General features: G+C 41.7%; 2 protein-coding genes and 1 non-coding gene across 3 annotated transcripts; all 3 read right to left on the reverse strand.

The window, feature by feature from the left end:
• Positions 1–4915: 4915 nt before the first annotated feature.
• TRNAV-CAC (transfer RNA valine (anticodon CAC)) lies at positions 4916–4989 on the reverse strand. Its single transcript has one exon. It is a non-coding gene; the product is annotated as a tRNA-Val (tRNA).
• A 1598-nt stretch (positions 4990–6587) lies between these two features.
• LOC141020649 (cleavage and polyadenylation specificity factor subunit 3-I-like) lies at positions 6588–7979 on the reverse strand. The gene is made up of 4 exons (XM_073499516.1): positions 7914–7979; positions 7539–7751; positions 6910–7284; positions 6588–6842 (listed from the first exon to the last, which is right to left on the reverse strand). The coding sequence occupies exons 1-4, from the start codon at positions 7977–7979 to the stop codon at positions 6588–6590; spliced, it is 909 nt and encodes a 302-aa protein (XP_073355617.1).
• LOC109776097 (uncharacterized) lies at positions 6831–10007 on the reverse strand. The gene is made up of 5 exons (XM_073498450.1): positions 9778–10007; positions 8594–8799; positions 8451–8496; positions 8214–8363; positions 6831–7751 (listed from the first exon to the last, which is right to left on the reverse strand). Exons 2-4 carry the CDS (start codon positions 8783–8785, stop codon positions 8215–8217), a joined length of 387 nt encoding a protein of 128 aa, XP_073354551.1. The 5' UTR covers positions 8786–8799; positions 9778–10007; the 3' UTR covers positions 6831–7751; position 8214.
• Between the last annotated feature and the right edge of the window lie 754 nt (positions 10008–10761).

A 10761-nucleotide genomic window follows, 5' to 3' on the forward strand; every position in this document is an offset into this window, starting at 1 on the left:
ATGGCTGGTTTATGTTTCAACACATTGTGTTAAAATATTTGTTGGGGGGGGGGGAGGGGGGGGGAGGGGGGGGGACAGTCATATCAGGTACTCATGTATGTCCAGGTGTCCTTTTTAGACAAAAGCTCCGCTGGTATCATGTAACTTCTGTGAAGAAATGTTGTCGGCGGTAGAGTGGATGTGTTTTACGTGGAGAGGGGGAGTCTAACGGTCACCTCATTTTTCTTTCCCAGCGCATCGATGCTTGTGTGACGTCGGTGAGCATGAGCTTTGGTTGTCCAAGCTCACCAAGAAGCACGGACAAGTTCATGCCGAGAAGCATGGACAAGTCAATGCCCTGCGGTTTCTAAATTACAATTTTATAAATAAATATTATGCGTTTTCAAGGTTTTCCAAAATACGAAAATAACACTCTACACATGGTGGCAGCTGCGCATGGCCCAATTTTTATCTCTACTATTTTGGACCATGGAGAATAACTCTCTAACGAAACTAAAGTTATTTTCGTGACGCAGGACCAGCCAGGCAAGCAAAAAGGCACTTGTGCCAAAAAGACAAAAAAAGACAGAGAGAAGTGAGAGAAAAGAACCTTTCTATACAATGAAAAGGAAATTGTGCCCAAAAGGCAAGCAAAAAGGCAAAGAGAACTAAGAAAAAACCATTTCTATACAACTAAAAGGCACGTGTGCCAATGCCATAAAAAACCTGACACCTTATATATATAAAAAGGCACTTATGCCAAAAGGGTGCGTAGCTACCACCATGCGTGTGTAGCAACACCATCAAATATTACAAGGAAACGTCATGCATAGGTTCATGTGAATATCTCGCTGACATCAAATATTACAAGGAAGCGTCAAAATTATATATAATTGTACAATTGAACCTTACTTATAGTTTTTTGTTATTTTTTCATTCAGATGTGTCATCTCCTACTAACTCTTTGGCATCCAGGCAGGTGGTCTATTTTTTGCAAATACGCAAAGCGTTGATAGATAGAAGAGTACAACATAGAGATTACACCAGCCCACATGACCACAAGCATGGGTCTAGGGTTTAGGGCTCTTACTACATGTTTTCTTGAGTCTGCGGACAGGGCCGGTCCTGAGATTTCGGGGGCCCGGGGCAAGATAATAAAAGGGGTCCCTAAAGGCACATAATTTTTTTCCATTTCAATTGCAAATTAATACTCATTACACTATAATTTATGCTGCCTTGGCATGTGTGGTGCTTTTCTCTAAAAAACTATTAAAAAACCCGAGCCATAATCATTCACATAAAAGTTAGTTGTTGTTGTTAATATATACTTATATATTTTTATTATATGTGAATTAGTAACACTTTTGTGGCAACTCAAATTTTTATCATCATATAATATTTCGCTAGGTTGTTCTTGAACAGTAACTAAAGCTAGTTCCTCGAAATCCCTAGCGGAAGTACTTTCTTTATTTCCGGGGAAGCAGTAGAAGTACCCTTTCTAGGAGTCAATCAACTCATATGCATGTTCTTTTTTTCTCCTTGTCGGATGGATACTTTCCAACTAAACTAATAACATTCTCTCTAATTAGTGCAGAAATGTACTATACAAGAAATTAAGAACACTGCTAATTAAATAAAAAATGCTAAGAAAGGCATGGAACTAGGTACCTTAATGGCTAGAAAATTAGAAATTGCAAGCTTTTGCTGCTGCTTACGAGTCAAGGACAGGAATCTGAGTTTACTTTTTTATTCCCAAACAATACAAGAAATTGGAGTGGGTGGGAGAAGTATGCATGAGGATTAACTTCACGAACCGAACAATCAGACAAGACTATATAAAAGGAAGAGGATTATGGAATCTTGAAAATCGCATTACCTTCATCCACTAATGACGTTCAGCAGCCGAAACTCACAATTAGAGCAGCCGAAACTCACAATTAGACAATGCGGCACTTGGCATTTGCATGGCTGATTCGTTGGCAATTTTGAGAGAGAAGAAATAGAAAGATGAGAACACCACGCGCGTGAGGCAAGGCCAGAATTAATCGGCCTGGTAAGTTCTTTCCCTTTTTGATGATTGAGAATTAGTCAATCTGTTACATGGAAATAATTCTTTCCTAAACATCAAACACGTATACAAATCAGTCGATTTGTTATATGGCAAATAATTATTTACCTTTTTCAGAATCAGTCGATCTGATAACATGGGAAAGAAATATTTCCTAAAAAATACAATTATTTCCTAAACATCACACACGTAAGGGAACCAACCCATCGGGGGCCCCTTCCTACTCGGGGGCCCGGGGCGGTCGCCCCCCCTCAGGGCCGGCCCTGTCTGCGGAGCCATGCGCCAACATCACCGAGCAAGCCCTAGCGTATGACATTTCCAATAGATATTTACAAGCGCACAGGAAAATGTGATCAATTTTTATGAAAGTGTTCTACTGTCATACCAGTTTTTATCGATTGTCTAAAGGCCTTTCTTAGTTTTTATGATTGCTTCAACTTTGACCAAATTCGGGCATGAGCAAAGTTAAGTATCATTCTCCAATCTCTTGCAAACCACACTTTTAATGGCATGTGTAGCTCCTGACGTAATTCAGTACAAACCACACTTTCAAGGATTCATGGTTGGTTTATGTTTCAACACGTTGTGTTAAAATATTTTGAGGGGTATAGCCATATCAGCTACTCATGTATATCCATCCCAGGAGTCCTTTTTAGAGAAAAGCTCCGCGCCAGTATCTTGTAACTTCGGAAGAAATGTTGTCGAGGGGAAATTGGATGTATTTTCCGTGGTGATGAAGTCTATCGCGGTCACCTCATTTTTCTCTGTCCGGCATCGATGCTTGTGTGGACGTCCGTGAGCCTGAGCTTGGGCTGGCCAAGCTCACCGAGAAGGATGGACAAGTTCATGCATGTGGGCTGTGGCGCTTGCAGCTCCGAAAGAGAGGTCTAATCGTGAGGGTTGAAAGGTTTTTTGGGCGCCGGTTTGGGCAATGTGCCTTTCCCGTACTATGGTTTTTTATTTTGTCATTGACTTATGATGTGCTTAAAGTAGCCTTTTTTTTGTCGCCGTGGAGGTTGTGGAGGCATAGGGAATCGACAGGGAGCAAGGTGGACGAGAGTGGATTTTTGAAACCTGGGTGTATTGGAGGACCTTATTTTAAATACTTTCAAAATCACATTTAAGGTTTCAAAAAATTCTGAAAACAATTCTACGTGATCATATGGATGTATATTACACATGTGCAAAGTCTGCTGATGAAATAAGTAAATATGCGACCTATACAAAAATGACAAAATGGTGATTTCCAAATAGTGAATAATGCATGCACTGTTCATCTTTCCAAAATCACGATTTTGTCATTTTTGTGTAACTCACATGGTTACTTATTTCAGCATCAAAATTTACACATGTGTAACATACATTCATATAAACATGTTGATTTGTTTTGAGAATTTTCTAAAACTTCAAAATAGCATTTTGGCACGGTTCAAAAAATAGGGCTTCAATGCACCCGGGTTCCAAAGTGATTTTTTGCAAGGTGGACTCGTTACTACTGGGTGCACGAAACTTGCAACTACAAGATGCAGCTGGAACTCGCTTGGGCATTGACTGATAACGTTCAGGTTACTTTCCTTAGCTTTGTTTTGCATTATGCTGGGTGTGTTCTGCTGGAGAAGCTCTTACGTGAGCTGGGTATTACTCTTTCCTAGAGTACCTGGTATTCCCGCCGGTTGCTATATTCTACGGGTTCAGTGTTGCTGGTTAGTAGCTTGGTTTATCTCCTATAGCATATTGTTGCTAGTTCTCCCAGCTAAACTGATATGCATTCTATAAATTAGAGCTCTCAAGCCATCTCTTTGGCAAACACATAACAGCTCTTTCCCGGAGCCTACAATTTCTAAAAAGAAGACGTCCCACATGCACCACATCTAACATCCATCTCGGTACAAACCGCCTCACTTGTTCCATCTATATATATTAGCTAATGAATATCATGGATGTGGATGTACCTACTACATATCGAAGAATCGGTACGAGGACGTATTGCCCTTGATGTTAGTGATGCTGAAGTTACGACGGTTGTTGTTTCAATAAATCCTCTGAGATTTCTCATAGTACAACTTTATAAAATTAGATATGATGTATACCATTTTATAGTTTTGTAAAAGGTAACATGTATTATTATAAGCATTCCATGGCCCATGGAGATCTTATAAAAATATGTAGTTGCCCTTTATCAAGAGATAGAAAACCAAATTTATTTGTCTCATTCAAGCATGTCATCCCCTAGTAGCCCCTCTCGCGTTCGGACGTGTCACCTCCTCTTAGTAACTATTTTCCTTTTCTTCATATTAAGCTACTTCATATATGTTGGCGAGTTGGTGATGCTGGTAGAAAGGCGAGGAGCAGGCGCACGGTGGCAGCTGCAAAAACGCCTCCGGTCGCTCCCAGTCCGGCACCTGATTGATTTGGAGAAAACATCGGAACAAGGATGAACATCCACGCCAGCCTCTAACCTGGACAGACCAACGCTTGAATTGGACAAAGAAAACATAATATACCGAGAAAAAGAATCCACCTTTTCTTATTCTTTTTCACAAACAGTACACCAGCATCTTACCCTATACGTGCAATTTTAATCAAGAAATCGTTTTGTTGGTTGGGGTATAAGAGAAGAGCATATCTGGCTTTACTATATATATTGTTGGGGTATATGAAATTGACTCTTGAAGCATCATCCTGGTGCTGCACTTTTACAACTTTTTTTGTCCAATGTGCATCTCCATCGGTACTTTTAACAAATGTTCCAGAACAAACGCGGCAGATGATACTTATTACCACGATTTTGTTCAAAAATGCGAAGCGAAGTTTAAAAAAAGTAAGAATTATTTTTGTAAGTGCAATATATCAAAAAAAAAGGGTAGATGTCTGAGCCCAGGTTCGAACTGGGGACCTTTAGTGTGTGAGACTAACGTGATAACCAACTACACCACCCAGACTTCTGTGGGCAAAGCTTTCACGGTTTATTATTTAAACATTTGATTCTCGTAGTCTGGCAGAGACAAAGCAGCCGTCGACGATTTTTCTGACAGCAAACATGGTGTTGTGAAATTACGGAACACAATTCCAGTGTGACCTTTCCTATGGTGAAAGTATTTTCCAAGAAGGGACAATCACTGTGCATACACCTTCTAGAGGCGTTCTACGACTTGAAGAGGTTTCCTAGTAGGATTACACGGCATTTCCATCGGAAGAGCTCGTGGTTCTAAGTTTAACTCTAAGTTGCAACAACTGCTCGGTGATTGCATACCTTCCTCAGAGCAACTCTAGCAGGCCCCTTAAATCAAATTGGAGGCGGAGGTGCGGCACGTACTCTTAGAGGACCTCTCCACGGTGGTAATTTCTCTGCCGCATAGAAATTCAAGAATAGTGGATCAAAATAAAGAACTAAAGCATAACAGGGTTAATATTTCAGAAGTTAACACACTACGAAAAATACAGTAGGCCTTAACTGAACAATGGGCAAACAGGACTGTCAACTATAACATGCCAACCTTCAATCATACAAACTACGTCTAAACCACCTCAGCTTGATTATTTTTCTAAAATGGCATAACAAGAATCTTTTTGGTGTGCCATCCGTACGTACAATTGTAAATTTTCACGTAATGGTAGAGAGGATGCTTATCCTCAAAATACATAGCAATAAGTAATGATTTTGCTTGACATAAAAACACAATACTATGCTCCTCATCTTATCTAGACAACTTTGTGTGATCGTCGCTTATCTATAGTTCACTTGGTCGTTAAGCAGAAGTGATCGTTGCCCCAGGCAGCGCCATGAATATGAGGAAGACCAAACATGAATATGAGGAAGACCAAATGAACACGGGGCTATGTAGTGATGAAATGAGAGGCGCCATTTTCTGAATTTAACGTGGATACAACACATCCACTTAGTAAACTAAATCACATCATGTGATGAATATTAATAGTAAGATAATTTCCTCCCCTGTTAATGTGGATAACTTTGAAATTTTTTGTTAGTTTTTCCCTTGCCAACAACCAGGATGACCGCAAAAGTATCCATAAAAATCACATTTGACATAAAGTTTCACTTCATCACTAAACAAAGTGAACGACGTTGAAAGCAGCAGCATGACCAAGACCACCCAAAATTGTAATAACCATATACCGAGGAATCAAGTAGTAATTCTCAAACTATTTTTCTGCGCAGAGAAAATGAAGTAATCGAGAACAGATCTGGCTTCACTAAATGCTCTTCACCTTCTTTCTCAAGTAATCGAGAACAGATCCGTAAAGAAATATAAGAGCATTTAGATCACTAATGTTGTTATATTCCTTTACAGAGGGATAACACCAATACCAGAAACTGATGAGATGAGCGGACACACGGAAAGACAAAAGGAGAAGCTCAGCTCAGCTCAAAGTTACTGCAAGTGAGAGGACTGTTCAGATAACCACTAGAAATTGCCTACAATGCTATACAACTCATGTTCTAACACGACCTGCTGCCCTGTTTAATCACCTAGGAAACAGTCACCATGTTAAAAGCATCCTACATCATGGCTTCACCTCAGGAGGCCGACAGCGGGATTGGTCTCACAGCACCCTGAATGCGACGGAACGCAGTCTGGATCCTCTCTTTCAGCGCAGCATTCGCGCACTCAACATCACCACTCCTCCCATCCAAGTAAGCGGTATCTCCATCCACAGTTATAACAAGCATCCCTTCCTGCGCCACTCGAACGTCGCCGAAGACCGACACCATTAGAGCATATACCACCTTCTGCGCCACCATCTCCGTTTCCTCTTCCATCGGACTGTGTGTCTGTTCCCTCGAACTGAGTGATCAGCTTCTGTCTGAGCCTCCCCATCTCATTTGCTTCCCCGTGTACAAGAATAATATTGGGTGGTTGAAGCTCGCCCAGGAAGCCGCTCGTCTGTGGGAAATCGGCATGAGCTGAAAAGGAGATGTAGAAGATCTGCATATTGAGAGTAGCATTGAGCCCATTTGCTAGCTCCACTTTTCTCGGCTCAGTGATGATGGTCTTTGCAAGTGAGCCAGCAACAGCATAACCTGGAATAACACATGTGTTCTTCTTATCTGTGCACCACTTGTCAAAGAGCTGCCTGGAGAGGCCACTTTGGAGGCTACCTGGACTTGCCATCACCACTGACGGACCAACATCATGGAAGTTGTCTATGCTATTCAAAGGGTCAATATGCTTGAAATGGAAGGGGGATTGGACCGTGCAAACTGGTTGCGGATCCTGTCATTCATGGAGTTTATGTATGTCTGGTAGACAGCCATACACTTCTTCGCAAGAGGGGAGGCGTAATAGATTGGAATCTTATGGAGCTCTGGGTGGTTGGACCAATACTCATCTCTAGGATAAGCAGCAGCTCCTGTGCTCTACCAAGAGCAAATGCCGGGATAAGAACACGGCCCCTTGAGAAACAGTGTTGTGGATGGCATCAGTGAAGCGCTTCTCTCTGACATGGCGGGGTTGGTGTCGCTGCACACCGTAAGTTGACTCGATAATGCAAATATCAGGGGAGAACTGGGGATCTCAGCAGCTTTCAGGTGCCTGTCTTCTTCACGGGAGTAGTCACCAGTGTAAAGAATGCGAACGCCAGCAATATCCACCATGAACATGGCAGCTCCAAGTACATGGCCTGCAGTATAGCACCAGAAGCGTATGCCATTAACTTCCAACGTCTGGTGGAAGTCTATGACCTGCATGATAAGTATATGTTAAGACAGTATGCATCCTCCTGTGATAAATTAACATATTTTAATCCTCGCAAGCAGAATCATGCATTAGCTGTAAATTAGAAGAAAAAGAACATGGTATTTGGAAAGCAATGGCCATATATTATAGGGTTCTTAAATTTTAACCAACAGTCGAGTGACATTTAGAAGGGGAGCCTTGGCGCAGTGGTAAAGCTGCTGCCTTGTGACCATGAGGTCACGGGTTCAAGTCCTGGAAACAGCCTCTTGCACAAATGTAGGGAAAGGCTGCGTACAATAGACCCAAAGTGGTCGGACCCTTCCCCAGACCCTGCGCAAGCGGGAGCTACATGCACTGGGGCTGCCCTTTTTTAGTCGAGTGACATTTAATTGTTTGACTATGCAGAATCAATGATATAAAATGCAACAACTCAAACTTGCATTTTATATCTGCCGAAAAGAAAGTACCTCAATTTTTTCCATGGACCTGAGAATGTCCTGCTCGTCGAAGAGCATGTCCTCCGCGGACACCTTGCTGACCTTGACGTAATCGGAGAGCAGCAGCCTGTAGATGGCCTTGGTGGCGTGGGTCATGAACACTCGGCCCTTGAAAGTGGTCTGCAAAGCAGAGCAGATTCAGACATCAAACATGTGTGTCGCCGCACTTGCAATCTAATAACTCAGCGAGCAGACGAGCTTGGTTACCTTCTCCAGGAAGTAGGGCAGCGAGGCCGCGTGGTCCAGGTGAAAACTGCAATACAGACAGATTCAAGGCAGAATAAGCAGGATGGAGTTGAGACGGGGAGAAGGAAGCTGGGGATCGAGAAAGGGCGAGATGTGTTGCTTACTGCGTGATGAGGAGGACGTCGACGGTGGCGGGGTGTAGGGTTTGGGGGAGAGGGGATGCTTACGAGGACGGTGCAGCCCTTGAAGGTCATGTGGACGCAGGAGCGGCCGACCTCGCTGCCGCCGCCGAGCGGCGTGATCACCATCTTGTCGCCCTCCCGCCCTCCCGCCGGCTCCGTCGCCACGGATGCCATTTCCTCTTTCCTTCCTTGCAGCATTTAACAGATGCAAACATAATAAGCCAGGCTGATTTATGTTCTACTCCCTCCGTCCTAAAATTCTTATATTACATTTGTCTAGATACGGATGTACCTAATACTAAAATGTGACTTGATACATCCGTATTTAGACAAATTTAAGACAAGAATTTTGGGACGGAGGGAGTAATAAATAAAATATTGTTCGCTTTGATTCCTAGATTAACACCCAGATGCATATATCTAATCAGCACAAGATCCATATATACCTCATTAGCCCACATGTCCATAGATGACTATCTAATCAGCACACAACCGGAAGCATATTTCCAAGAAAACTTACAGTACGTTAGCATACATGTGCATATATGAATCCAACTACATTTTCAGCTAGCTATAACAAGTAACAATCGAGCAACTGAAACAAGGAGATAAGTATTATATATGAAACAACGCAGACCATTGTTTCATATGAAACAACGTCAAGAAACCTAGGGAGAACTGAAAAAGAAACAAAATCAATGCATATGAAACATTGGTCTGATATATATATTTCAGTTCCCTACGCGCTACAGAAGAACTAGTATTGACCAATGCATATGAAACTTGTGTAAAGCAACATCAGTATAACAATCATTTTCTATTTCTTCTAAACTCTAAGCATTGCTTAAATTTCTTTCATTTTCAAATATCCAACGCCGATGCATCAATCCTACCTCATTGTGGACAAGTAGTTTGTACAAGGAAATAAAACATTCCTGGATCTAGCATTGTGTAGTTCTTCTGGATAGCCACTAGAACATCAGCAGCCAAATATTGTGTAGTGATCTAGGTGCTCACAGGTGATTGACAATGGTGGGAATGATCTGAGAGAACGAGGCGGTGCTCACTTGGTGGATATGGATGTTCAAGTTCATCAGTGACGGTGAAGGCATGAATTCGAGAAAGATAAGAGGTTGCAGAGGGGGGAGAAGGAGGAGGGGGCTAACCTTGACCGGAGGAGGTAGAAAACGACCACAGAACCGTCTCCGTCGTGGTCGCTGTAGGGGGTCGGAGCTTCGCGGTGGAGGGGAGATCCGGGGAAGGAGGACGGTGATGGCCGCGGTCCGTCGCCGTCGCTGGAGGGGAGGACGTTGGATCCTGAACACCGGAGGGAGGGGTCGGGGGGGGGGGGGGTGTCGCTTCTACCGTCGGCGGAAGGAGGAGGAGGAGGAGGCGGCGGCGGCGGATCCTGAACTGGGTTTCTTTTCCTCTGTTGTTTCTTCTTCTTTTTTTTTGAGGGTTGGGTTTTCGGTTTTCAATGGTTTTTTTAATTTTTTTCCTTTTTTTTCACTTATTTTTATTTTACTTCTTTTTCTAATTTTCACATTTTAAAATTTATTTATCTTTTCAAAAAATGATTGGAGTTTCCAATATTGTTCAGGATTTCAAAATATGTTCACGTTTTTCAGAATGTGTTTCGTAAATTCATAAAATGTTCAGGAATTTCAAAAAATCTTCATGGTTTAAATTTTTGTTTAGAATTACTAAAAAGGTTCTGATTTTTCAAAAAAATATTTTACAGAATTTCAAAAAATGTTCTCATTTCCTAGATTTTGTTTCAAAAATTCAAAAACAATGCATTTAAAAATATTCAGGAATTTCATAAAAGTGTATATCAAAAATTTGTTTTAAATTTCAAAAATGTTCTAGTTTTTCAAAAAGAAAATGTTGATGGTTGCAGCAGGTCTGGTTCCCAGGTGTAAGAAACGATATTCGGTTCCATGTGCATGAGATAATAGGAGCAGGTGGCTGAGCTAATCATCAACTTGAAACTTTAGACAACTCAAAAAAAAAACTTAAAACTTTAGAAGTGAAGTACAGTAGTATAAAACATAATGAAAATGTAATAAATGCCCAAGCCTAGGTTCGAATGTTAGAAACATGAAACAAAATATGTAGGAGGTTTAAACACATATATCTATATGTAAAAA

This window comes from Aegilops tauschii, chromosome 5, assembly GCF_002575655.3.
Source record: "Aegilops tauschii subsp. strangulata cultivar AL8/78 chromosome 5, Aet v6.0, whole genome shotgun sequence".
Classification (NCBI taxonomy): domain Eukaryota; kingdom Viridiplantae; phylum Streptophyta; class Magnoliopsida; order Poales; family Poaceae; genus Aegilops; species Aegilops tauschii.

What these genes read in the sequence shown, in the direction of transcription:
- LOC141020649 (XM_073499516.1), bottom strand. Translation starts at nt 7,979, where the DNA reads ATGGTCACAAGGCAGCAGCTTTACCACTGCGCCAAGGCTCCCCTTCTA. An exon ending in CATTATCGAGTCAACTTACG is followed by an intron (nt 7,285 to 7,538) that starts GTGTGCAGCGAC and finishes CATGAATGACAG; the next exon opens with GATCCGCAACCAGTTTGCAC. An exon ending in AACCACCCAATATTATTCTT is followed by an intron (nt 6,843 to 6,909) that starts GTACACGGGGAA and finishes TCGAGGGAACAG; the next exon opens with ACACACAGTCCGATGGAAGA.
- LOC109776097 (XM_073498450.1), bottom strand. Translation starts at nt 8,785, where the DNA reads ATGGCATCCGTGGCGACGGAGCCGGCGGGAGGGCGGGAGGGCGACAAG. An exon ending in GACGTCCTCCTCATCACGCA is followed by an intron (nt 8,497 to 8,593) that starts GTAAGCAACACA and finishes TCTGTATTGCAG; the next exon opens with TTTTCACCTGGACCACGCGG. An exon ending in TGCCCTACTTCCTGGAGAAG is followed by an intron (nt 8,364 to 8,450) that starts GTAACCAAGCTC and finishes TCTGCTTTGCAG; the next exon opens with ACCACTTTCAAGGGCCGAGT.